The sequence below is a fragment of the Bos indicus x Bos taurus genome, chromosome 25 (assembly GCF_003369695.1).
Source record: "Bos indicus x Bos taurus breed Angus x Brahman F1 hybrid chromosome 25, Bos_hybrid_MaternalHap_v2.0, whole genome shotgun sequence".
NCBI lineage: Eukaryota > Metazoa > Chordata > Mammalia > Artiodactyla > Bovidae > Bos > Bos indicus x Bos taurus.
The window spans coordinates 28,009,790-28,037,323 of NC_040100.1; the positions used below are offsets into that span (position 1 = coordinate 28,009,790).

Consider the following 27,534-nt stretch of genomic DNA (forward strand, 5'->3'; position numbering starts at 1 on the left):
GATGTTCATTGTATCCAGTTGACTGATGGTGGTGTTGAGTTCATCTCTGGCCTTACTGATTTTCTGCCCACTGCGTCTGTCCTTTTCTTATAGAGAGGAGTTGAGGTCTCCAACTATGATAATGGATGCATCTATTTCTCCTTGCAGTTCTACCAGTTTTTGCCTCACATATTTTGATGCCCTGTTATTAGGCAGTACACATTAAGGATTGTTCTGTCTTCTTGAGAACTGACACGTTTATCATTATATAATGCCCTCTTTATCCCTGATAACTTGCCTTACTCTAAAGTCTGCTCTATTTGAAATTAATATAGCTAAAAACTATATAGGTATAATGTACTAACTATATAAAACTATATGTCTCAACCTAGTTTAAACAACAAGAGAACGTATTGGCTTATGCGACTGGAATCCATAGGTAACTAGCTTCAGGTATGGCTGGATCCAGAGGTTCAACAAATGCTGGAAGATTAGCTTCCTTTTCTTCCTCTATGATAGCTTCCTGTGCAGGCAGGCAACCTGCTTTGGTGGTAAGATGGTATCTCACAGCTCCAGTCTGGCCACCTCAAAAAAGTGAGCACCTCTTCCCAAAAGTCCTAGCAGAGTCCCAGGTCTCACTCTTATTGGCCTGACTTGGGTCATGTGTTCACCCCTGAACTAACTGAAGAGGTTTGGATTGTCCGGGGATGAAATTCTCCCCACTCTAGAAACAAAGAATGAAGTTAGCTCCATTCCAAGAACGTAGATGGGCTCTGGGAGGAAGTGGGTGTGTTGGTTTCCTAAGGCTGCCGTGGGCTTCCCAAGGCGACACTAGTGGTAAAGAATCCACCTACCAATGCAAGAGACGCGGGCTCAGGCCCTGGGTCAGGAAGATCCCCTGGAGGAGGAAAGGGCAACTTACTCCAGTATTCTTGCTTGAATAATCCCATGGACAGAGAAGCCTGGCCGCCTACGGTCCATGAGGTCACAAAAGAGTCAGACACTACTAAGCAGCTAAACAAGAACAAAGGGGCTGCCATAAAACTGATTACCACAAGCTTGGTAGCTTAGAACAACAGAAATTTTATTCTCTCACAATTCTGAAGCCAGAAGTCCAAAGTCAGGGGGTCAGCAAAAATCGGTCCCTCTTGGAGGCTCTGAAGGAGAAACTGTCCCATGCCTTTCGCCTAGCTTCTACTGGTCGCCGGCCATCCTTGGCATACCTGGGCTTGTGTTGCATCACTGCCTCCATATTCACAGCATCTTCTCTTCTTATCCAATGGCGCCAGTCATTGGATTTAGACCCTGCCCTAAATCCAGGATGATTTCATCTCAAGCTCATTCACTAATAATATCTTCAAAGACTCTATTTCCAAATAAGGTCACTTTCTGAGATTCCTGGTAGACATGAATATGGAAGGAGGACACTATTCAACCCTCTACATGGTGGTTCCATCAAGGGATAATCAGGGTGGTCATAAGATAAGATAGTCACCATGGGGTGATGGGGGTCTCCAGCCCTGATGCCCTGATGTCTCTGTCCCCAGCAATCGGGCTGTTTGCCTCCATGGCCACAGTGCTCCTCGGTGGGATCCGGGCATCGAGCCTGCTCTTCCGGGGGCTGCTGTGGGATGTGGCCCGGTCTCCTATTGGCTTCTTTGAGAGGACGCCCATTGGGAACCTGCTGAACCGCTTCTCCAAGGAGACAGACATAGTAGATGTGGACATCCCAGACAAACTCCGGTCTCTACTGATGTATGCCTTCGGACTCCTGGAAGTTGGGCTGGTGGTGACAGTGACTACCCCATTGGCTGTCGTGGCCATCCTGCCACTGCTCCTCCTCTATGCTGGGTTTCAGGTAAGGAGAGCTCAAGGAGGCTCCTGGGGTCATCCAAGGTCACCTCCAGTCCCCTGTGTCTGGACAGGACTCAGTGTAAGAGGTTCAATGCAGCTGGACATCTAGGGGCCACCCTTAAAAGAATTCTCAGAGACAGAGACACCATGGTCTAACACTTATTCTCATCTCTGTCTCTCAAATGTTCACATCAAACTTCTTAATGTCTAATAGTTTATCAGGCTGCTACCGAAATCAGCTTCCTGTTCTCCAGTGATCTGGAAACCAAGAAGGCATTGCAAGCTCTTGAAGACTGTTGTATTAGGCTAGACTCTTTCAATGGTTAAAACCAGAGACCAACTGAAATTAGCTTAAACACAAGAACCCAATTCAATGACTTATGCTCCCAGGGTGTAGGGGATCAGCTGTTATCAGGGTGCTGTCACTCCACATCACCCTTTAGTGGATCTCGAAGTGTGTTATCAGAACAGCAGCATCAGTTTCACCTGGGAACTAGTTAGAAATACACCTTCTCAGGCCCCATCCAAGACCCCCTGATTCAGATACTATGGAGGTGGGGCCTAGAAATCTGGATTTTAAAGAACCTTCCAGATAATTCCAATCCATGCCAATATTTAAGACTCACTTATTCAGCTCTGCTTGGCCTAATTTTGCACACATGTCTTCTCCAGAGGGCAACCCTGTACTTACAGCCTCCCACCTCAGCAACCCCAGCACAAGCAACCTTTCTCCAGCTCAGCAATCATACATCAGTTCCAGGGAAGATTCAGATTGGCCCTTCATGGGGCATATGTTCATCCTGAACTCATCACTGTGACCAAAGGAATAGTTTACTTTGCCTAGCAGGGCTATGTCATGTGACTACCTCCTTGATCAGATCTTATTAGTGACAGCTAACCTCCCATCCCCTCAAGGAAATCAGAAGTAGAAAAAAACCTTGGTAGCCAGACAAAAATCAGAAGTAGAAAAAAACAACATGATAACCAGACAATATCCATGGTATCACTTCCCTCCACAACTATCCCAAGTCTCTTCTCTACCCTCTTGAGCTGGGGGAGGAACTGCTTTCTCTGTCTGAAGCTTTGGAGTTGGGCAGAGATGGATTTGAACCCAGGTCCTGGCACTTGTGTGCTGTAGAGGCTTGGTCCACTTAATTCCTCTGAGTCCCTGGTGTTCTTATGTATATGCTGTGAACGATGCTTACTGCTTCTATATTCACACCACTGCCCACCTCCAAATGCCCACCTCACCATGACCAAATACTGCAGTTCACCCTTGAACAACATGGAGATTAGAGGCACCAACCCTCCTTGCTATTGAAAATGTGCTTCTGAGTTCCAGTCGCTCCTCTGTATACACAGTTCCTTCGTATCCACAGATTCAGCCACGTGTGGGTTGTGTCGTAGTGTAGTATTTACTATTGAGATTTACTGCTGCTGCTGCTGCTAAGTCTCTTCAGTCGTGTCCGACTCTGTGCAACCCCAAGGACTGCAGCCTACCAGGCTCCCCCGTCCCTGGGATTCTCCAGGCAAGAACACTGGAGTGGGTAGCCATTTCCTTCTCCAATGCATGAAAGTGTAAAGTGAAAGTGAAGTCGCTCAGTTGTGTCCGACTCTTAGCGACCCCATGGACTGCAGCCTACCAGGCTCCTCCATCCATGGGATTTTCCGGGCAACAGTACTGGAGTGGGGTGCCATTGCCTTCTCCCATTGAGATTTACTAAAAATCCGCAAATAAGTGAACTCATGCAGTTCAGACCCATGTTGTTCAAGAGTCAGCTGTATTCGGAAAGAGCCTGGCATGCAGCCCGGTGATCACAAAGGCAGGTTCCTCCCCCCCTGCCAGCTGTACAACACTTCCCATGTCAAAGCAGATAACAACATACATTGTGTTCATCACTGTGTTCCCAGCACTGGACATGTAATCCTCGAGTTAAGTGAATGCATTCGACTTGTCCAGCTGCCTTCCTTGCCTGTTGTGGCTTTGCTCCCACAGTGACTGGCCCTGAGTGAAGCAGTTGGCCTTGGAGCTGAGAATGAGACATGTACAACAGATTAGTGGTTTCTCCACCCTGGGTGTGCTTGAGACTCACTTGAAGGCTTTTGAAAAATTCCAAAGCCATGCTGATGATGCCAGAAGTTCGGACTTAATAGTTCTGGGGTGAGGCACTGGGAGTTTTTGAGGCTTCCCAGGTGATTTTTAAAATGACCCATGGAACTCTGATTCTGCAAGGACACTGGAGCCCAGAGAGGAGAGGCAGCTGACCCAAGGTCACACAGCTAGCTGGTAACAACTCCCTCTGCTTCTCAGACTCTCTCTGTGTTTGTGACTTCTCTGCCATCCTGCTTCAGAGCCTATACGTGGCCAGCTCGTGCCAGCTCAGACGCCTGGAGTCAGCCAGATACTCATATGTATGTTCTCATGTGGCCGAGACATTCCAGGGCGGGCCAGTGGTCAGGGCCTTCCGGGTCCAGGGCCCCTTTACGGCTCAGAATGACGCACACGTGGATGAAAGCCAGAGAGTCAGTTTCCCGCGGCTGGTGGCTGACAGGTAGGAAGGGGTCAGAAAAGACCCTGTAATCCATCTGTGTCCCCTGAGAATGAGAGAATGTCATACTGTGTGGCCAGAGAGGTCAAGTGGCCTGCCCAGGGTCACACCACGAGTCGAGGGTAAACAGAGCCTAGATCCCAGGGGTGCACATGGCTCACAGATGAGCAGATGCAGATTGGCCTGGGGTTCCCCGACAGCAGGTGGGCAGGAGGTACAGATGTCAGAAAAAGGGCAGAACCCTCTGTTGCCTTGATGACAAGGGAGCTACATAAATATCCTCAGTCTCCTTTCAGTACTAAGCAAGAATAAGAACCCCAGCTTTGAGAACAGACAGCCACGGGTGCAAATCCCAGCTCTCCAACTTGGTAGCTGGGTGATCTTGGGCAAGTCACATAATCTCTCTGAGCCTCATTCGTTAAAGTGGGTTTGCACTCGTGGAGTGGCTGTTGAGACTAAACAAATATCGCTAATACTTGTAACGTGCTCACCACATACCCAGCACAGTCCTGAGCATCTTCTGTGGCTTAATTGATTTAATCCTTTTAGCAACGCCACCAGGCAGAGACTCTTTCCCAGAGGATGACTCTTAGGCACAGAGAGATTTAGGAACTTTCCCAGGGCCACACAGCAAATATGTGGTGGAATCAGGATTTGAATCCAGGCAGTGTGATGCCAGAGTGTGGAGAAGGGCAAGCCTATAGCAGATGTGAATTCAGTAAATGTCAGTTCCTCTCTTTTCTGCCCAGGTCCCCAGCCAGCTGGGGCTGTGAAGCTCTGTAGCTGTGGGTAGTGTCTCAACTCCATCTGCCCCCTGGGGGACCTGTCCTGGCCCCTTCCTGGGGTCCTAGCCTAGGGAGGAGGAACCTTACAAACATTTAGGAAGCACCTACTTTGTCCAGAGGTCAATGATTTCTGCACCATATACGGCGGGTGTATCTCATTTAATCCTCTCAACTGTAATAAGCCAGATATTATTTCATCCCACAGATGGGTAAGCCAAGGAGGAAAGAAGTGAAGGGACTCCCCCAAGGTCAGCCATCTAGGAAGTGGCGGACCCTCAATCAGGCAGATGTGGCTTCAAATCACTGTGTTTATTATGTGTCTGGACTTGGACCCTCTGAGCCCCCGTGTCCTCATCTGTCCATTGGGGACAAGAGTCTCCCCACCGTGGTGTTGTTAGGAGGACTAGGTGTTATGTGCAGTGAAACCCAAAGCTCCCTGAAGACAGGGTTTTTTATCTTGTCCCCAGCATCTCCTGCATGTGTGGCACACAGTAGGTGCCTGATACACATCTGCTGAACGAATGAATAAACAAATGATGGTAGAGCAGGAATGCAATAAAAGGGGTGTGTATTTCTTCAGCCACTTGATATATATTTGTTGAGCACCCACTATGTGCTGGATCCTGTGCTGGGTTCTCGGTGGGGACAGAGCCATGAACGAGATGAAGTTGCTGCCCTCATGGAGCTCACGATCTGCTGATGGAGGCCGACAGTCAAGGACAGATTAGTTTAGTTTTCAAGAGTGATAGAAGGAAGGAGTGGTCTGAAGGGCTCTCTGAGGAGGTGATATCTGAGCTGACTTGTGTGAGGGTAAGGATGTTGGTCAGGTGAAGACGGAGGTGGGGTTTAGGCAGGGGGAACACAGGGGATGTGGCTCACCACAGCCCAGGGACAAAAAGCAGAGCTTACTTGAGCACCTACTGTGTGCTGGGTTCTGAGCTGGACTCAGGAGAAATGGGGCAGCCTGGGCCTCCCCCACCCTCCGAGCTCGGGCAGGGCCTGGGTGTGGAGGAGATCATAGCCGGGACCCTGTGGGCACTGGAGCTGGCACAGCCCTTGTGCCCAGGGAAGCAGGTGTCCCTTGAGAGGCCCCCATTGACGCTACTCTTACCTGTCCCTTCGCAGGTGGCTCGCTGCCAACCTGGAGCTGGTGGGGAACGGGCTGGTGTTCGTGGCTGCCCTGTGTGCTGTGCTGAGCAAGGCCCACCTCAGCCCCGGCCTCGTGGGCTTCTCTGTCTCTGCCGCCCTCCAGGTACTCCAGACACCCCCAAACCTGGGCTCCAGGCTGTGGGCAGAGTGCACGCAGACCCCTGCCAGGGGACCTTCAAGGACCCGAGTCCAGCCTACCAGCCACTGGGGAAAACACGGCTCTGCCAGAGCCTAGGCTGGACCTCGGGCAAGACTCTTCTTCCCTCTTGGAGCCTCAGTGTACTCCTCTGGGCAGTAACCCCTTCCTTCCAGATGTTGTAAAGATTCATTGAGATAACATATATAGAGTCCATTTCCAGCGTGTTGTTAATGTTTTGTTAACTCTTAATAACAATATCTAGTGTCAGGTTATGACATCTGTAAAGGATGGCTTCCCTGGTGGCTCAGACAGTAAAGAATCTGCCTGCAATGCAGGAGACCTGGGTTTGACCCCTGGGTCAGGAACATCCCCTGGAGAAGGGAATGGCAACCCAGTCCAGTATCCTTTCCTGTAGAATCCCATGGACAGAGGAGCCTGGCAGGCTCCAGTGTGTGAGTCACAAAGAGTTAGACACGACTGAGCAACTAACACTTTCACTTTTTTCACTTCTAAGGGAAGGAAAAAAAACATATATATATAAACACACGTGCATATGCAAGTAGCATTCACTGTGAATGAGACATTGTTCTAAGAGCTTTATAACACTAGCTCATTCAGTCCTGCCCACGGCCCCCTCAGGGGTACTGTTATTGTCCTCATTCTGTAGTTGAGGCAACTAAGCTTAAGGATGCAGCAAGTAAGAGGAGGTAGCCTGACTGACAGGAGGGTGCTTTTCTAGCGCGTGGTCCAGAGGCGTCTCTGAGGAGGGAGCCTAAGATCTGCAGCTCTCGAGTGCGATGACGGGGAAGGGAAGTGGAAGGTGGTCCTGGTGTGGCATCAGCAGGAGGAAAGGCCCTGGCATGGGGGGAGAGGTGCGACTGGTGTTAGAGGAACAGCACAAAAGGCGGTGTGGCTGGAGAGAGTGTTTGAGGGCAAGCTTAGAGGGAGAGGTTGGGAGGGCTGGGGGCAGGGCTGGTGCAGACAGGGCAAGTGGGCCCTGGTGAGGAGCTCAGTGAGGTTCCCGGTGTGACGGAAGTCAGTGCTGGGAGTCCTCTCTGAATGGAAGTCAGCGGGCCTGGGCCCTGCTGGGTGTCCTTGGGAGGGCTGTGCGCCCTCTCTGGTCCTGTCTCCCTACCTGCTTCAAGAAGGATTGGACAAGCTGATGTCTGAGGGCTCGTTTCTGGTCCACATACTCCAGTTTGACTAAAGGGGTCCTTGTGGCTACAGTCAAACTCTGCCCCCTTGTTTGCCCTGGATCCTACCTCCCAGCCCCTGCCTCACCTGGGGTGGTCTTGCTGATGCTGTCCTGAGGGGTCTTCTTGCATCAGGTGACCCAGATGCTGCAGTGGGCCGTTCGCAGCTGGACAGACCTGGAGAGCAGCATTGTGTCGGTGGAACGATTGAAGGACTACGCCCAGACGCCCAAGGAGGTGACGGGCGGGAGGTGGGGCGGGGGCAGCAGGTCCCATCCGGGCTTCACAGCAGAGGACGGCGGACCCAGGTTGACATCTGCCGTTGGCTTCAGGGCCCCCACCACTGTAGACCGGAGTCACAGCCAAGGCGGCAGTCATAGTTAAGAGGGTAGGGTCTGGAACGAGGTCAAATCCTGGTTCCTCGGCTTCCTAGCTTAGGCACAGCAGGGCACTCCGAATGACAGGGCACCATGAGTAACAGCACGATAGTGATATGATGGCAACATTATAGAAACATAGCAATAGCATGATGGTAACATGATAGTTGGAGGCTTCCCTGGTGATTCAGATGGTAAAGAATCTGCCTGCAGTGTGCGGGAAACTTGAGTTTGATCCCTGGATTGGGAAGATCCCCTGGAGAAGGAAATGGCAGCCTACTTCAGTATTCTTGCCTGGAGAATTCCATGGACAGAGGAGCCTGGCAGGCTACAGTCCATGAGGTTGGTTTTACTGAAACATAATGGCAGCATTGTAGGAGCAGAAGAGAAACACAGCAGCAGCCTAACAGTTCGGGGTGAGGTCATCCCACAGTAAAGGACTTCATACCGAGTCCAATACACCGTAAATGCTCAACACATGTCCACCACTCTGATTAGCCCCATTTCATGGATGGGAAAGTCAAGGCTCAAGAGAGTGGAGTGACCTGTTTAAGGTCACAGGAATAGCGTATGGCAGCACCAGTCTCCACACTGTGCAGAGTTGCCCTTTTCATTAAGAAAAAAGGAGAGTATCTACCTCTATTAGTGAAAGAATATTATTTGACAGTTAATACTGGCTAATAATAATAATTTAAAGAGTAGCCAACACCATTATAATTTTCACAATACTCAATATTATTTGTTTTTAGCCTTGCTATATGCCCCGTAAGAACCCTAGAGAATAGCAATAAATATGCCCATTTTATGGGGCTTCCCAGGTGGCACTACGAGGTAAAGAATCCACCTGGCAGTGCAGGAGACATGATCGACCTGGGTTGGGAAGCTCCCCTGAAGGAGGGCATGGCAACCCACTCCAGTGTTCTTGCCTGGAGAATTCCATAGACAGAGGAGCCTGGCGGGCTATAGTCTGTGGGGTCCCAAAGAGTCAGATGTGCCTAAAGTGACTTAGCATGCATGCCCATTTTACAGATGAGGAAACTGAGGATCAGAGAGGTAGGCCATTTCATGAGAAGCCTGGAGAAAGGTTCCCCTGACCCAGTGTCCCCTCCTGCCTCAGGCTCCCTGGAAGCCGCTTACCTGTGCAGCCCACCCGCCCTGGCCTCGTAGGGGGCAGATTGAGTTCCGGGATTTTGGGCTGAGATACCGACCCGAGCTCCCGCTGGCTGTGCGGGGCGTGTCCTTCAAGATCAACGCAGGAGAGAAGGTGAGTGGCTCATCTACAACTCCCTCCTCATGGTGGCCAGGCTGGGCATCACCCCAGGGTCCAGGTCCATAGCACCAGCTTCCTCCTTCCCTCCCCGCCTCAGGTCCCCAGTCTCCAGACCCCTCACTCCCTCGATGGGACTTACCATCTTCCCCAGACCAATTTCCTTCTCGGTGAAACCACTCACCTTCTTGATGTCTCAGATAATGAAGCATCTCCCCAACTTCTTTCTTTTTCCTCTGTCATTAGTTGAACACCTACTATGTGCTGGGTGCTATGTTGACTGTTCCACATATTATCCAGTTCGCGTGGGCTCCATTTCTGGCTTTGCTCTGACTGACCTTGGGCAAGTCACTGCATGTTTTGGTCTCAGTTTTCTCATCTGTAATAATGGGAATAATAATGTCAACCTCCTAGAGCTGTTGAAAAATTTAACTGGGTTAATACATAGAAACTGAATACAGCAGTGCCTACCTGGCACATAGCAAGTGCTATAAAAGTATTCACCAATTCTTTTTTACTCATGATTATTTGCATTTTTACTCCAACATCAAGCCTAGCATCATTCCATTTACAGATGCCTAGTCAGACTGCTTCACGGAATCCCTGAATCCTTCTCTACCCTCCCCACACAGTGGTACTTCCTCTCTGCCCTCCCCACAACTGCTCCAGGCCCCCCCCCAACCTCCTGTTTCACACCCTCCAACCTGTTTTCCTGTGATCTTGATTTGAGCGCATCATTTCCCTGCTCCAGACCTCCCTCCCTCCTCACATTCTTCTGGTAAAACCCAAACTCCTGAGCTTGGCATTCAAGGCCCTGCCCAGCTACCCACTTCACTCACTGTCCTACAAGGGATTAGGCAACATTTGGGGAGCAGCGGCCTCTAGGCCAGATGCACACACGGTGATGCCCTCGGAGAGGTTACAGCCGAGTACTTGGTATCATTCAGCTGGAACCTTCGCCCTCCCTGAACTCCTGCTTATCCTTCAAGATTCCGCTCAAGTATCCCCTCCTCCATGAAGCCTTCTCTGATAACCTCCATCCCAGGCAACATGAACAACAGCTCCGTGCTTGCCTCCATTGCTGCAGGGCCAGAGCTTGACTATAGAGAGGGCTTGTTCATCACACTGGGTTAAAATTAAGTTTACTCAAGGGCACTATTTCCAAGACCAGATGGTGAGCCCTTTGGAGCAGGGACTCCTTAATTTCTGTATTCCTGTTGCCTTGAAGAGTGCTTGTCATACAGTGGGTGACACAGATGCTTCATTCATTTATTAAACCGTGTTGATCCCCCACAAAATGTCAAGGAAGGATGGGGGATGGATTAAAAGATGGGCAGGTAGATGGAAGGGTGAAGGATGGATGGCTGGGTTGGGGGCTGGATGGAAGGAAGGAAGAGGCATGGATGGAAGGATGGATGGATGGATAGGGTGGAGTGAAAGAGACAGAAGGAAGGAATATGCATTGAAGGATGGTGTGTGGAAGAAAGGATGGACAGATGAAAGGATCAGTGTAGTTGGAAGGAAGGGTGGGATAGGAGGAAGGGCAACTGAGAGAAGGATGGGACATAAACAGATGACATGGGATGGAAGGGAAGATGAGAATGATGGAGTGGTGTGGATGAAAGGATAGGAAAGGATGGAAGGATGAAGGAGCAGAAGGAAGGGTGGGGAAATGAATGAAAAGATGGGAGAGATATATCAGGATGAGGAAAGATAGAGACGAACACACAGACGGTTGGGCAGATTGATGGGTGGATATATGGACAGGTGGGCAGATGGAAGGACGGATGGGCATATAGAAGGACGGATGCACAAAGGATGATGATAGGTGGATGGACCTTGGGTGCATGTCCAGGAACCCTCTGTGGCCTGCCTTCTGGCCAGGCCTGGTTGGAACAGGCCATGCCATCCCATCCCCTGGCAGGTGGGCATCGTTGGCAGGACAGGGGCCGGAAAGTCCTCCCTGGCCGGGGGCCTGCTGCGGCTCGTGGAGGCGGCTGAGGGCGGGATCTGGATCGACGGGGTCCCCATTGCCCAAGTGGGGCTGCACACGTTGCGGTCCAGGGTCACCATCATCCCCCAGGTGAGGCCTGGGGAGGGGTGGGCAGAGATGGGAGGTGTGGGCAGAGGTGGGAGGGGTGGGCAGAGGTGGGAGGGATGGGCAGAGATGGGAGGTGTGACTGGACCCAGCTCTGACTTGCTGTCCCTCCTGGCCAGGACCCCATCTTGTTCCCTGGCTCTCTGCGAATGAACCTCGACATGCTACAAGAGCACACGGATGAAGCCATCTGGGAGGTCTTGGAGACAGTGCAGCTCAGAGCCACGGTGGCCAGCCTGCCTGGCCAGCTGCACTACGAGTGTACCGACCAAGGTGACAACCTGAGGTAGGGTCACCCCAGCCAGCCAAAAGCTTTGTGAGGTGCTGGGGGAGAGACAGGTGGGGCCAATGTCCCCCCCCCCCCACCACCACCACCAGAGTAATATGCCGTGGAAGTCATCTCCATAGGGTTATCATATAGGATTATCAACCCTGTTCTGTTTGTAACCTCAGTACAAATCCCATCCCTCATAAGCAATTCTAACTCCAACACAATCTCTGAGTATCAAGTTTCTTTTTCCTAAATTTGTTTCTAAATTTCTTTGGTGGCAAAAGCCAACCTCTGCTGACACAAGGCAATTTATGTCTTTATTTTTCTCACTGGGGTTGTTAAGTAACATATGATGTATGCCTTTAAAAGCTTTAAGAAATTGTCGTAAAATACACATAACATAAAATTTACCATCTTAACCATGTTTTAGTGTTCAGTTCTGTAGACTTAAGTACATTTACATCATTGTGCCTCCAGAATTTTTTCATTTTGTGAAATGGAAACTCTGTAGCCGTTAAATGGCAATTCTCTATTCTTCCCTCCCTCCAGCCCCATTTAACTTTGTTTCACTGGGTTTGAGAATTCTTGGTACTTCATATAAGTATGTTGGGTCAGTTCTTCTCCCTCAGTTCTTGTCTTGTCATAGCAAAGGATTGAAATGACAAAAGGATTGAAAGGACAGCTCAAGCAGGCAGGTTTTATTAAGCAAGCAGTACTCTCTTGGGATGTGAGAGCAGACCAATCCCCGTAGGAATGGTCTTGTCTCAGTTTTCCTTTTTATATCTCGTTACTTCCTCTTTGGTGGTTCCTGGGGCTTGATTGGTTGTGCCCCATACAAATGAGTCATGAGCCCAAAACCAATCAGGGAAGGGGTTGTGTCTTCCCTCTGGGCTCCAATTTCTTATGCAAATGAAGCATAAGCTGAGACCAATGAGGGCAGGGGCTGAGAGGAGGATGTTGTGCAAATGTAAATGAAGCATGAACTTGGCAGGTCCAATCAGGGAAAGAAGTGTGAGTATGTTCTCCCGTTGTCATTTTGGACCACCATTTGGGGCCCTGTTTCCCTATTTTAACTACCTAGCAAGTAGAATATTATAAAACTTGTCTTCCTGTGACTAGCTTATCACACATAGCATAATGTCCTCCAGGTTCACCCATGATGTAACAAGTGCCAGATTTCCTCCTTATTTAAAGGCTGAATGATATTCTGTTGTATGGATAGATCACATTTTTCTTATCCATTTATCCATTGATGGATGCTTGGGTTGTTTGAACATTTTAGCTACTGTCAACAGTGCTGCTGTGAACATAGATGTACAGGTGTGTGCCTTTTTAAAACTCAAGACATTCTGGATTCTTCAACCCACCTGACCCAGAAGGTGTTAGGGTAAGGGCCCATGGGTGGTAATGGCAGTAGAGGGGCAGCAGAACTTGGTGGTCAAGAGCACAGACATAAGTGGAGGACCTTGTGCAGGTTATTTAATCCCCTGTGTTTCAGTTTCCTCATCTGCAAAATGGGAATAATAATTAGAACCTGCCTACCCATGAAAGGATTGAATAATACATGTAAACTTGTTGATACAGTGCCTGGTGTATAAGAAATATTCATTTCATGATTCATTTTAATCCTCAAAGCCACAGTCTCACTAATCCCATTTCACAGAGTTGGAATCTGGGCTTCAGACTTACCAACTTGCCTGGCTCACAAGTGGTGAGTCTGGAGCAAGGTCCAGGCATCTGACACCCACCAGGCCATAGTCAGTCCAGGTTCCTTAAAGGGTTTGCTCGGAGCAGAAGCTGAGCATGGCAGGAAATAGCCCCTCAAACACCCTTGAGCCTCCAGGCTCTGGGAGCTCAGTGACTGCGTGTCCTTGACCCTCAACTTCCTCATCTGTAATTGGGGTAAAAGAAGGACTTACGCTGTGATGATCACGGCTTTTACGTGACTTAGCTTGTCCTTACAACCTAGTGAGGAAGGATTCTGTAACATAACTCCCACCTTTGTGGTCTCCATGAGATAAGTCAGTATCCACCAGCACACGGGATGTATCTGGCACACAGGGAAGGCCGTGGAATAGAGATAGAAATAGCCATTCCACAGATGGGGAGACTGAGGCACAGAGGCTTTGTATGACTTGCCTAATGTCACTCTGCTCAACAATGGCAGGATGAGGATTCCTGTCAGCTCTGTAGACAGGGGACCCGCAAGTAGGGGCACGCATCCCACGCTCCTGTGGCTGCCGTGGGAATGGGGACACATTTGTGGGCACGCCCTGCGGGTCAGGCCCGACGTGCAGACATCTGGCCTGACTGTCCCACTCATTCCCAGCGTGGGCCAGAAGCAGCTCCTGTGTCTGGCACGTGCCCTTCTCCGGAAAACCCAGATCCTCATTCTGGACGAGGCCACGGCTGCTGTGGACCCAGGGACCGAGCGCCAGATGCAGGCCGCCCTGGGGAGCTGGTTTGCACAGTGCACAGTACTGCTCATTGCCCACCGCCTGCGCTCCGTGCTGGACTGTGCCAGGTAAGCCCCCCTCCCCCCAATCCTACTCCATGTAGCTGGCACTCCTGCATCAGGATTTAGAGCCAGAGGGCTCTGGAATACGTTATCAAGTGCCCATTGTACAGATGGCAAGACTGGTGCCCACAAGGGAAGGATGAGCCTGAGGACACATGTCCTGCAGATGCTTCCAACTGGGTCATCAGGGTCAAGAAGCTACATGGAAGGCCAGACTCTCACAGAGCAGACATGCTGGGCCTTCAGAGCAACTGAGTCCATGGGCTGGAGTCTAAGGAGCTGCCTGTCTGTCTCTCCCCTACAGGGTTCTGGTCATGGACGAGGGGCAGGTGGCAGAGAGTGGCAGCCCGGCCCAGCTGCTGGCCCAGAAGGGCCTGTTTTACAGGCTGGCACAGGAGTCAGGCCTGGTCTGAGCATGGCCCCTCCATCCTCCTCCAGCCCCACCAATCCGGAGATTCTGCCAAGCCCTAGAGACGTGCTGACCTGGGGTCATCAGTGGCCCCGTGGAATTGAGTCTAGACTCCTTTCTAGTCTCTGGGAGGAGAAACTGCCATATCATCCCAGAGCCAGGAGGACGCAGCCACCCCAAAGTCGGCCTGATCAGGGCCCATCCAACCCCTTCTATCCCAGAACCAAAGTCAACAGCAGCTCTCTGCCCTGGCTGCCCCCTGGACTCAACCAGGGACCCCCAGACCTGTCTGTGCCCAGGCTCCACCACAGACCAATGAAATCAGAATCCCTGGGATTGGAGCAGTGGTATGCGTACCTTTCACAGAGTACCCCTTCTATTTTGAGATGATTGCAGATTGACAAGCAGTAAAAAAAAAAGAAAGAAAAAAATAGTCCAGAGAGCTCTTGTATACCCCTTCCCCACTAATAGTAACGTCTTTCTTTTTTAAGTATAGCTGATTGACAATGTTGTGATAATTACTACTGTATAGCAAAGTGATTATACATATACATTATTTTTAATATTCTTTTCCATTATGATTATAGGATATTAAGCATAGTTTCCCTGTGCTATATATACATCATAAAATAGTCATAAAATGTGACTATTTTAACAATATTAATTCTTCCAGTTCAAGAGCATGGAGTATCTGTTTCTTTGAACCATCTTTGTTGTTGTTATTCAGTCACTCAGTCGTGTCAGACTCTTTGCAACCCCAGGCAGCACGCCAGGCTTCTCTGTCCTTCACTGTGTCCCAGAGTTTGCTCAAATTCTTGTCCATTGAGTCAATAATGCTTTCTAACCATCTCATCCTCTGCGGCTCCCTTCTTTTGCCTTCAATCTTTCCCAACATCAGGGTCTTTTCTAAAAAGTTGGCTCTTAGAATCAGGTGGCCAAAATATTGGAGCTTCAGCATCAGTCCTTCCAATGAATATTCAGAATTGATTTCCAGTTAGGATTGACTGGTTGGATCTCCTTGCAGTTCAAGGGACTCTCAAGAGTCTTCTCCAACACCACAAATTCCCTTTATTAATATCTTAAGAGTTCTCAGCAATATGTCTTTTACCTCCTTGGTGAGGTTTATTCCTAAGTATTTTATTTGGGGGGTTGCAATTTTGAAAGTTTTTTTTACTCTCCCTTTCTGACATATTGTTGGTGTAAAGAAATGCACAGATTTCTGTATGTTAAGCTTGTATCCTATCTTGCTGAATTTATCAGTTCTGGTAGGTTTTATGCAGTCTTTAGGGTTTTCTATATATAGTAGCATATCATCTGCATATAATGACCATTTTACCTCTTCCCTTCCAATTTGGATTCATTTCTTTTTCTGGTCTGATTGCTGTGAATAGGACTCCCAGTACTATCTTGAACAGAAGAAGTAAGAGTGGGCATCCTTGTCTTATTCTGGACTTTAGCAGAAAGGCTTTCAAAGTATTCTGAGCTGTGGGTTTGTCATTAATGACTTTTATTATCTTGAGATATGTTCCCTCAGTACCCACTTTGTTAAGAGTTTTTCTCATGAATGGCATTTTGTCAGATGCTTTTTCTGCATCTATCGAGGTGATTATGTGGTTTTTATCTTTTGTTTACATGGTGTATCACATTGGTTATGTATGTTGAACCATCCTTGTGAATTTAGGATAAATCCCACTTGGTTGTGGTGTATGATCTTTTTATGTGTTGTTGGATTCAGTTTATGTATATTTTGTTGAGAATTTTTGCATCTATATTCATCAAAGATGTTGGCCCATAATTTTCTTTTTTGGTGATGTCTTTGTCTGGTTTTGGTATCAGGGTGATGGTGGCTTCATAGAATGTCTTTGAGAGTGTTCCCTCCTCTTCGGTTCTTTGGAAGAGCTTGAGAAGGATAGGTATGGTATGTTTGATAGAGTTCACCTGTGAAGCCAACGGTACCATCTTAAAAGACAATAGCTCAATATCACAACCAGGAAATTGACATTGGTACAACCCACAGAACGTGTTCAGACTCCCAGCTTTACTTGTCCTCACTGTGTATGTTCTTGCCTGGAGAATCCCAGGGACGGGGGAGCCTGGTGGGCTGCCGTCTATGGGGTCACACAGAGTTGGACATGACTGAAGCGACTTAGAAGCAGCAGCAGTGTATGTGTTTACTTTCTATGCAGCTGCATCGCCCATACAACTTCCTGCATCCGTCACAGTTGGGATGCTGCCCGCTTCCATCTCCACGTGGACCCCTCAACCACACCCGCCTCCCTCCCACCCCCATCATCACTGGTGTGGTGTCCAGCCCATGTGATTCCATTGTGTAGCCAGGACTGAGGACCACTGCTCCATCCTCATCTTTGAGCTCCTGGGAGTATCTTGTCTGAACAGATGTGCAAACCACAACCCATACAAGGGACGGCCCTCTCCAGGCACAAACCCAGCATGCAGTTGAGTTCCAAAACCGAGATGTGAGGAGCCAGGTCTCCTGGGCCTCACCAGGAGAATTTGCTCAGGATTTGGAGTGTTTCATCCATTTGTTTATCAAAGACCGAGTTCTGCCTCAGCAGCAGTTGGAACACCCGGGGCATTTCTGGTCACACTTCTGCCTACCAGGTGCCAGGGGGGAGATGCTGTTGGAAGGCCAAGGTCAGGGACGTCCTATGCCCCCTGTGCAGGATGGTCAGCGATATCCCTGGCCTCCACCCACTCGAAGCCACTAGCACCTCCTCCTCTAGTTGAGATGAAACAGTGACTGCCCACTGAATCACTGATCCCCGCCATCAACAATGCACCAATACCTGGGCACTGTGGTAGTGAGTCAGAGGAGCCTGTCGACACCCACCTACTTGTCAGGGCACAGCCTGCCATGTCCCACCCAGCTCGGGGCGTCCATCCTGACCTGGGATTTTCAGCCCAGAGTAATCTAAACCCAGCTGCTACCTCCCGCTTTTCAGGAGGTGACCAGTTCATTTTGACAACTTCAAAATGGGGTGAGTGTTGGCATCTCTTGCCTGCCCGTCATGCCAGCCAAATATCATTACTAGTGATTTTGCCCCATTCTGTAGATGAAGAAACTGAGGCTCGGGGAGTGGACATGACCTGGCAAGGCCCACTCTGCTGGGAAGTGGCAGAGCGGGCATCTACCCTGGGCCTGCCGCCAAAGTCCACATCATCTCAGGCGGGTGTCCATCCAACTGCAAGCTGCGGCGACATGCAGGAAGGGACCAGACACAGCGCTGCTTGTGTCTCTGCCTGGAGCTGAGCCACCTGCCACCCCGGGAGAGCCCCCATGGGCAGCAGCTGTGTGGTTGGCACCCTCCCTTGGGGTCATTCCAGGGCCACAAGAGCCTCCTTCATGGAGGGAAGTGTTTTGCCAGGAAGCAGAGTGTGGGCCATGGAGCCAGCACCCTCAAAAGCCTGCTAACAAGGCTGCTGTCGGGCGCACCCCATGGCTCCTTGGACACCAGCCCACCGGCCACCCGGGCCATTAATCCCCCTGCTGTGGGTCCTGCCAGCAGCGCCTGGCTGGCATGCGGAGACAGTGAAGAGCCAGGAAAGCCACATACAGACCTTCCTTGGTCGGTGCCTCTCTCAGTAGGTCCTTCAACCTCACCCGAGTCCCACTGGTCACTGCCAACACAGAGCCAGGCTCTAAATGCCTGTTGCCCAGTTAATCCTCACAACTGGAAAGGGAAGTTATGTCACCCTGCACCTTCTTAGGATGCTTTGCTGAGGGAGGTGGTATCATGAGGCCCCTTTTACAGGTGAGCAAAACAGAGTGTAAGTAGAGATGTGAATCCAGGCGGGCTGGCTCCAGAGCCCACGACTGAAGTACTGTGCCACACCACTCCTTGCACATTTCTCTAATTATCAGCTCACAGATAACAGCTAAATTCCACTCCAGAATCCACCCCCCCCCCCCACCTGCCCCGAGGGAAAGGGATCTTTTTCTTCTTGGGCCGAGATGGGAGATTGGTGCATCTGTGTTGGCTGTGCTTTCCCTGGCCCCAGCACGGTACAAAGCGTATAGGAGGGGTCAACATTTACCGACTGTATGACTGGATGGATGGAGGGAGAGATGGATAGGTGGATGGACAGACAGACAGACGCATGAATGCACAAGTGGCATCACCATGTGAGAAGGCGTCCTAAGGGCTAGGCATACGCTGGGTGCTTTACCCCAATCAGTTTTCCCCTCACAGCCACTTGGTCAGGTGGATACGAGGATCCCAGATCTACCAGTGAGGCCGTGACTCCGGAAGGGCAAGTTCTAGGGCCCCAGTAACTCCACTCTGGGCTCAGGTCCGGTTCAGAGAATGTGGTCACTGAGTACTTACCCTATGCCCTGCTCTAGAGGTGGGCGTTCAGCAAGGAACAGACAGCCCTGCTCGCACGGAGCTGCCACTGTCAAACAGGGAAGAGAGCAGGGGATGCCAACAGCTGGGGGAAGAGGGAGGACCCTGAGGTTGGAAGAACAGCAGCGAGGTGAGCAGGCGGGTGAGCCTGGGGCTCCTCTCTGGCCCAGTTCCCCTCCCAGGGGAGAGCTGTGCAAAGTGCTAAGTCCAGACCTGAAACACAGCAGGTGCACAACCAAGCTTGGTCCCCCTTCTCCTCCCACGGCACTGGGGCGCTCACCTGGAAGGGCAGGTGTGCAGGGCCCCCTCCTCCCCTTCCTCAGGGTTAATGCTGCACCCGCCCCTCTTCATGAAGCGGGTGAACTTCAACCACAACGTACCCACAGGCACACGTGGGTCCTGTGGCCATGTGGGATCTGACCCGGGACCTTAACACTCAGCATCAGGCCCTGAGACAAACACACGCACATCTAAAACCGACCAGGCTCTCCCACGTGGCTCTCATTCTAAGGGTTACAACCTTGCAGCTGCTTTTCCTTGAGCATCTTACCCCCCGCCCCCCAGCCCCTCCAGCAAGGCAGCCTGGAGGGAGAGGGACACCGTCGTGCTGGGGTGGGGGGAATGCGTTCCACTGGAAGGCAGATTCTTAACCACAGGACCACCAGGGAAGCTCCCAAGGGAAATTCTTGCCACACGTGATGCTTGCCTTGCCTGTGTCTTAGAACCTGACCTGGGCCATGCACAGAAGACCCACCATCAGTGCTCATCTTCATAGCAAGCCCAGGAGGCAGGTATGATCAGCCCCATTTTACAAACGAGGCAACGGAGGGATGAAGACGGAGTGACTCGCCCAGGGTCACACAGCCTGCAGAGGATGAGGGCAGGCCTCAAGTCCGTCCACCATGCCACGCTGAGTCCCCACAAAACCCCACCTCTAGGTTCCCAATTCCAAGAGCTCCCTCTAGAAACAACACGCTTGCCAAGAAGGAAGGACAGCAGCAGACGAGAAGTGCCCCATCCTGACTCTTGGAGAGAGAGCGGGAATCCTCGCTAGAAAGAAAATGGAACAGTCGTTTAGAAAGAAATAAAATTTTTCTTTTTTTACTGCAAATTATTTGCAAATGTTCACGTTTCCAGTGTAAGTCATTACAAAAAGATCCCCAAGAAACACTTGGTTTATCTAATGTGAAAGAATGGTTTAACTTACAAAAAATAAATATATATTTTCACCTAAAAGGAGACAGATGCTTCTCTGGTTTGAAGTCAGCAATGTAATTCACATAGCGAGCATGAATAGCAACCTCTCTCTGCTTTTTGGGTCTCACTTTGGCCTCCAATTGAGGGACCTACAGGGCTGAGAAGACAGCCCCCAACCTCCAGATGCTGGACCAACCTGGCCATTCCCTGGGGTGCCAGTCTTCAGCCTAACGCTTCCTCCCAAGAAATTAAAGTCTTGAGACTGTTCATCTCCCTGGAGCAGTACTTTAAAAAAAAAAAAAAAAAGAAAGAAAATCACTGACCCTTGTGAAAAGGGCCTTTTCTTGTCTCAGAAGAGACTCAGTAACCGTAAGTCAAGTCATCCACCGTGCCGGCTTTGACAGTGAACCAGTGGCCCCCGGTGAGAAACTGAAATCTACAAATGAGGAGGAGACTCACAGGGGCTCTTTTCAGTACCAGCTGCTCCCACCTGGAGGGACTGGCGCTCTTGGCTTAGAACGCTTCGTTAACTATGAGCAGGTTTTCATTCTCAGGCACCTGGAGGCGTAAACCCATTCTAGCTGTGGGTAAAAAGACGGAGGGAGGAAGGCAAAGACTGAGGTGGGTAAGGAGGTGAGCAGCCAAGCGGGGAAGCCGGCACTGAGAGGGCTCTCCCAGCCTGGACCTCCAGGCCCGGTCACTCGGAGTCCAGACAGCAAGTCCCATTGGAGGCAGGGCTAGGAGGCTGGTTCCCAGCAGCTGAGGACCTCGTAGACCAGATGGCTGGTGAGAGGGCTGTCGGTGGTCCTCGGGACACTGCCTGAGGGTGAGCATGGGCTTCACTAAGCCCCTCACCTCCAATTGCAGCCCTGGGGAAACAAGCATCTAGGGGAAGCCAGACAAGGACGGAGAGGTGCCGGGGACCAGCGAGCTTCCCCAAGGCGCAGAATCCACAGACTTCAGCTGGAGAGACATGAGGCAGTTGGCTGGATTTGGTCACTAGCAGATTTTACGCAACCGGTTTCTCTGGAAGTCTGGTGGCCCAAATGTCCCCACAGAGCAGGGAGAACATGCGTGCCCTCCCAGGGGCGTGAGAACGTGTGTGCATCTGCAGGAGATAACAGAGCCGAGGGCGTGTGCATTGTTGGGGGGAGCTGCATCCCAGCGTCTCTCCCATTTCCTCATGGCCAGTTCCAGGGAAAAGGGCCAGAGGGCCGCTGCTCTGTGTATGTTTTGGTTTGGGGGGTTTTCTTTTTGGTTTCAGTCTATGAGAGGCTTGGGTTCCCAGGGATGCTGACTCGTCCCTGACTGCTGGCAGGTCGGCCCTGCAGTTCTGACCAGCTGTACCCGCTCCAGGCTCACACCAAGCCAGAATCTTTGGCCATGCTGTAGAAGAGACCTCTCTGCTGCAGGAGGTCAGAGGGGGAGCCCCACTCCTGGATCTCCCCTTTGTCCAGGACGATCACCCTGCAAGGGAAGGATGCAGACGTGAGGCATGGGGGAGGGGCTGGCACCCCGTGCCCCAGGAGTCTACCTGGGCAAGTCCCTGCTTTGGGTCAGACCCCTAACACCCTCTGCCAGGCCTGCTGCAGTAGCCATCCACCTGGCTGCCTGTCCTCAACCCCAGTTCTAGTCAATGTCCCGTGACGTCACCTTCAGTACTCTCTTACCGCCTGGTGTATTTCCCTCCCAGCACAATTCGCTTTTATTGGTTGCTGTTTATTGTCCATCTCTGCACCCCGCCCCCAACTAATCCATTAGGCAGGGTCCTTGTGTGACAGCTCCCGGCTCGGTCCCCAGTGTCTGGAACAGGGCCAGGAATGTGGCAGACCATTCACACACGTTAACTTTTGATTGAGTGATCGCAAAAATGTCTGGTACTAACCAGGACAAAGAGACACCAGGGCTGTCACTAGGCATGAGGTCAGTGTTGCATGAATGAATGAATGAGTGGGTGAACGGGGTGGGTGGGTGGACTGTGAGGCCTGGAGGCCTTCTGGGCCAAGGGCATCACCTCGTGTAGTCCATGATGGTGTTGAGCCGGTGAGCGATGGTGAGGACGGTACAGTCATCAAATTGCGTCCGGATGGTGGACTGAATGAGGTCGTCCGTTTCCAGGTCCACGGCCGCCGTGGCTTCGTCCAACACGAGGATCTTCGTCTTCCTCAGCAGGGCCCGGGCCAGGCACACAAGCTGGCGTTGCCCGACGCTTGACCGGGAGAGAGAGACCAGGAAACGAGTGTCAAAAACACCCCTGACACTGAGCCCAGGCCTGAGCTGAGAGGAGGGAGAGGAGACACTGTCTGCTGCTCAGACCAGGAGGGCACTTCCAACCCCCACATCCACGCCCACATCGGCCATCACTAATTGATCAGCATGGTCTTCCTGTTGAGCTAGAAGCAGCCTCAGATTCATTCTCAACACAGAGCTCGGAGGTGATAGCCAAGATATCTGATCAGTTCTGTATAGCAAGTAGAACAATTAACAAACTGGCCCCAAGCAAAGTTTGCCCCAGAAGGCAAACTGCGTTCTGCAGGGCCTCTCTCAGTGGACTCTGCACTCGACCTTGTCCCTGGCTTCGGCCACTGGGATGCTGGCAAACCTAGAGGCTTGGAACAGGGATGCACACCAGGGTGTGCTCACGCCTGCACCTCTGCCATCACTGTGACAACAAGCCTGGGCTGGTCTGCCGGGGAAGGAGGGACACACGGGGCAGAGCCTAACGGCCCCAGTGGAGGCCAGCTAGAATATCCGCCTGCAGCCAGCGGCCCCCACCCACGTGGGTGAGCCAAGACCAGCAGAGCCGCCTGGCTGGCCGCCCCCGTGTGTGAGTGGCCCCAGCTCTTGCTGAGCACACCTGAGGGCTGGTGCTTGGTCATCATGGTGATGGATGCAGTGGGAGAGGCAGAGGATCCCTGCTGTGCTGTGCCAGGCATTACCGCTTTAGTTGCTGGATCCCGGGTGGAGCCTGGGAGAAGGGCCAGGCAGCTGGGGCCGTGGGTGGGAGCAGGGAGGGCCCAGAGCAGTGCTATTTACGACTGGGAGAGAAGCCTTTCCAAAATGTAACAACTTCACTCTCCACTGAAGGGACCCGGTGTGACAAAGGAGCTGTTCTGACCATCCTGGTTACACGTCACAGTAAAAATGAGCCCAGCATGAAACCCGTTTTAGATACTGAAACTTGAGGCCCAAGAGATTAGGAGACAAAGGGCTCATGTGGCAGAGCTGGAACTCAAGCCCAGGTCTGAACCTGATGCAAACAGACAAAACCTACCAAGGCCCCGACAGAGGTGATGCGGAGGCCCGGCTGGGCATCACTCCGCCTACCTGAGGTTCTCCCCGCCTTCCGCACACTCGTGGTTCAGTTTGTCGGGAAGGGCCGACACGAAGCCCTTCAGGTGGGCGAGCTCCAGGGACGTCCAGACCTCTTCATCCGAGTACTGGCTGAACGGGTCCAGGTTCATGCGGAGGGAACCCGAAAACAAAACGGGGTCCTATTTGGAGGGAAGACGGCAGATGGCGTGAGGCTCAAGGCACGGTTGGACACAGGTGGGGCAAATAGGTGGGATGTAGAACGTTCTCGCCAGAATTGTTCAAAATAGGGTTTTGGAGCTCCTCCAAATCACCACTTCTGAAGATGTCAAAGATGGGGGGAAAAAATCTGGAAAACTCTGAGTTAAGGGAAATAAAACAGATTTCTCTCTTGTCATATTTCCCAGAGCATTCAGTACACAAGCGTGTTGGGAACTTTCTGGAAGTGAGAACCAGCATGTGGATTAGGGCAATTCCTAATTCCAAGGTACATGGATTCCGCTCCATCTCCTGCCTCCAAATTAAAATCTGAGAAGAAATTTAAGGCAACACAATACTAAAGGGCAACATACTATGCAATCGCCACCTACAGGAATCAGTCTAGAAAATTCATCTTTCTCGCCTAGCTCTTGGGACGGTGAGAGATTCCTGTCCAGCAGAGAAGCCAGTGTCTTAACTGGATGCTGTGAGATGCTTAGGACACTGCCTACTGGGTGGCAGGAGTGAAGGAATGAATGAAACCTACTTAATTCTCCCTGTTCATTATGTGCAAAGGGGAGATTCCATGAAGAAACACAGCATACTTTCAGTAAAAAGTCATGAAAACCACAAAGCAGGAACAAACGTCCATCTGTTCTGAAAACACACATGCGTCACTTTCAGTGTGACCCCGCCCACCTGGGGGATGATGGTGATCTTGAAGCGGAGGTCATGCAGGCCGATCTTGGCGATGTTGATGTCATCAATGATTATCTCTCCCTCGGCTGACTCTTTGATCCGAAACAAGCCCAGGGTCAGGGATGACTTCCCGGCTCCTGTCCGCCCCACGATGCCAACCTGTGGGGCAGGAAGGGCCCGCATGAAGTGGGAACGCTCGTATCTGGGCTGACCTCCTACCCCTTGCATTAAGTACCAGCCACAGAGCAGTTCAGTCATCTGGTCAACCCATCCTTCCCCCCAGTATTCTACTCCCCTCAGCAGTTTCCAGAGACATTCCTTTAGGGGCTGTTTTGGGCAAAGGTCAAGAAGGACTTCCTTCTCTCTGCCAGCTCTTTTTAGAAATTAAAATTATAATCAGTTCCTTTAATAAGTTAGTTATTTGCAACTCAAGACAGTATTAAGTAACAATCAAATGGTTTTTCAGTTCTATGATGGTGAGTTTCCCCATCCTGAGGTGTTGGAATATCTCAAAGGTTCAGGAAGATGCCCCTGTATCCCAGCTGAGTGAGCAGAGGTCACGGGTACGACCTGGCCTCCACTTATCCTCTTGAGGGAGCTGGGCTCCCCACTTAATGGCTAATGACTGACGTTCCAGGCAAAACTCTCCCCTTCTCATCTGGGCTCCAGAGAGGCAGGCTCCTGCGCCCTGGGACAGCAACTCACAGGGCAGCTTCATTATGCAACATAAGCCAGAAAGCCTCCATGAGAACACCGCCCACTCTGTTCCTCCTCTGTTACAAGTTGGAGAAACTCTCTCATGGGAACGGAAGATTCTGGGCCTCCCGATTGGGTGTTTAACAACTCCTGCAGGTTCAGAGAAGAAAGAAACACTGGCCTCTGGCAAATGGCCAGAAAGACCCTCGGTCTGATTCCTCAGGAAGGTCTGAGGGTCTCAGGGCAAGGACGTCCTATCGGAGCAGCGATCCCCTTGAGCTGTCCCCAGTAGTGAGGAGGGCATCTTTCTATTCTAGAGGCCTAGGGGCCAAGGGGGCACAAGATAAGGGGAGGAAGGGACTAGTCAGTAAACTGGGAGGCTCACGTCTTTATCTAGAAAGAGCCAGGTGGGGAGGATGGGCCCGGTGCTGCCAGAAGTTCTGATCTTTCAAGAAAAGCAGGAAATGGATTTTTTTTTTTTAACATAAAACATTCCAGATTTTTCAGTATTGGCAACTTCCAAAACGTATCTCCTCTGGCTCCTGGGCTACCAGTGTGCAGTTGGGACGCTCTGAGCAGATTTTACTGCCAAAGGCTCTCCCCCTCCATCCTGTGGTTCGGGGCATGGAAAACCTGGTGGCAGCCTGTGCCTGCCCACGGACGGGGAGGAGTCGAGGGGCACCCACCTTCTCCCCACCGTCGATGGTGACGTTGATGTGCTTCAGAACCAAGTCCAGGTCCTCTCGGTACCGCAGGCCGTAGTCCCGGAACTCCACTCGGCCCACCTGGGGCCAGTCCTTGGGCGGTGCCATATCCTGGATTTGCCAGGGAGCCTGCGATGACAGCGGGCAGTGGGTGGGCGTGAGGGGTCTGAAGTCCGTCTCACGTGGCCCAGGGCTCCACGTGAGCAGCTTCCATGACCCCTCTGACCTCACGGCCCCCTCCTTCCCACTCACTGCCTCACTGCTCCTGCACTGACTTCTGGACTGTTCCCTAAACACACCCACGTGTGCTGCTTCTGGGCCTTTGCACTTGTGGCTTCTGCCTGGAACATTCTGTGCCAAACTACCCCCTCGGCCTGCTTGACGGCTGTGGATCCCAGGTTAATGCAACCACCCTCCGAGCCCTAGGCTCCTCTTATCCCACATTCTCTGTGTCCTTTCTCTTTGAGAGCACTCACCACCTCCTGGCATTTTAAGCAAGTATCTCTGTATTCTGTCACCCACACGCCACTGGAACAGCCCCTCTACAAGAACAGGTTCTTTCACTTGTTCACTGCTACATCCTAGAGCCCAGAGCACGTAGGAGGTGCTCAATAAACATCTGTGGACTGAATCAATGAATGGGCGGTCTCCTCTAGACAGACACAAAGCTAAAGGGGAGATACTCTGATGGCTTCGAAGGCCTGGAAAGTGAAAGTGAAGTCGCTCAGTCGTGTCCGACTCTTTGCGACCCCATGGACTGCAGCCTATCACGCCCCTCCGTCCATGGGATTTTCCCAGCAAGAGTACTGGAGAGGGGTGCCACTGCCTTCTCCAGAGGATCTTCCCAACCCAGGGATTGAACCCCGGTCTCCCGCATTGTAGGCAGACGCTTTACGGTCTGAGCCACCAGGGAAGTCCATGGCCTGGAGGGCGACAATAAAAGCAGCAGCCAACACTCAACGGTCACTCTATCACATGACTCCTTTAATCCTCACTACAATCCCCAGAGTGGAGTCCTTTTCCATCCCCAGTTTACACACGAGGAAACTGAAACACAGAGAGTGAAAGCAGCTTGCCTGGAGTCACACAGCCCCTATTTCTGAAGAGCTACTTCGTTCAGTTCACATTTCCTGAGGTCTACACCTGGAAATGCTCTGGGCTATGCTCCGGACTCTCTTCAGGGAAGAGGAATGGAGAGGACAATGAAAGAGGGCTTCCATCCTTTCTCCCCCATAAACTTCTTAATTTTTTTACACCCCTCATGTAAATAAGGAGACACTGCTATAAGAACACGGAGGAGACTTGAGAGAAATTGGTGGAACTTTGTACCTGTAAATATATATCGTATGTAATATATACAAACACGTAAGTAAACATACATTTTAATAGTGGTAAGACTCTGGGTGATCTTTTTCTTGTATTTTTAAAATTTGCTCTTATTCTAAAACTATAAATAATTAAAAGTAGTGAAAATAAGTATTTTTAAAAGTAAAAAACTGAATTTCACACTTTAAATGAGTGAACTGCATGGCATATGAATTATACCTCAAAAGCTGATATAAATAAATCAAGGTAGGGTGGGAACCTGCTGGTGTAATGTGCTCTTATGTCCACAGGGGGCACTCACACCATTCTGAAGAATGCTCTCTGATGAGGTGGGCCCTGGTTCACCGAATGCAAAGACTTGGCACAGGTCACTTCAGTGAATCCCTAAGTCAGACTCTAACCAGGGTCCCTTTAGTTTCATTCCTGGGGGGCATTTTTTTGGAATGCAGT

The 27,534-nt window shown here is 51.0% G+C and overlaps 2 protein-coding genes across 9 annotated transcripts in view; one reads left to right on the forward strand and one right to left on the reverse strand.

The window, feature by feature from the left end:
* Positions 1–15,083, forward strand: part of ABCC6 (ATP binding cassette subfamily C member 6) — a 66,348-nt gene extending 51,265 nt beyond the window's left edge. For 3 of the 5 annotated variants that reach the window (XM_027527007.1, XM_027527008.1, XM_027527009.1), the window contains 9 exons: positions 1,527–1,837; positions 4,186–4,385; positions 6,293–6,419; positions 7,784–7,885; positions 9,143–9,289; positions 11,217–11,375; positions 11,510–11,676; positions 13,991–14,185; positions 14,484–15,083. In XM_027527007.1, the coding sequence (XP_027382808.1) occupies positions 1,527–1,837; positions 4,186–4,385; positions 6,293–6,419; positions 7,784–7,885; positions 9,143–9,289; positions 11,217–11,375; positions 11,510–11,676; positions 13,991–14,185; positions 14,484–14,592 (1,517 nt within the window). In that variant the 3' untranslated portion in view covers positions 14,593–15,083. Of the gene's footprint in view, positions 1–1,526; positions 1,838–4,144; positions 4,386–6,292; positions 6,420–7,783; positions 7,957–9,142; positions 9,290–11,216; positions 11,376–11,509; positions 11,677–13,990; positions 14,186–14,483 lie in introns of those variants that run through there. The other 2 variants (XR_003508627.1, XR_003508626.1) reach the window with 2 other exon arrangements.
* A 4,942-nt stretch (positions 15,084–20,025) lies between these two features.
* The window catches only part of ABCC1 (ATP binding cassette subfamily C member 1), a 152,075-nt gene continuing 144,566 nt past the window's right edge, over positions 20,026–27,534 (reverse strand). For all 4 annotated transcript variants that reach the window (XM_027528199.1, XM_027528197.1, XM_027528198.1 and 1 more), the window contains 5 exons: positions 25,741–25,887; positions 24,359–24,517; positions 23,477–23,643; positions 22,164–22,358; positions 20,026–21,616 (listed from right to left, as the gene is read on the reverse strand). In XM_027528199.1, the coding sequence (XP_027384000.1) occupies positions 21,508–21,616; positions 22,164–22,358; positions 23,477–23,643; positions 24,359–24,517; positions 25,741–25,887 (777 nt within the window). In that variant the 3' untranslated portion in view covers positions 20,026–21,507. The remainder of the gene's footprint in view (positions 21,617–22,163; positions 22,359–23,476; positions 23,644–24,358; positions 24,518–25,740; positions 25,888–27,534) is intronic.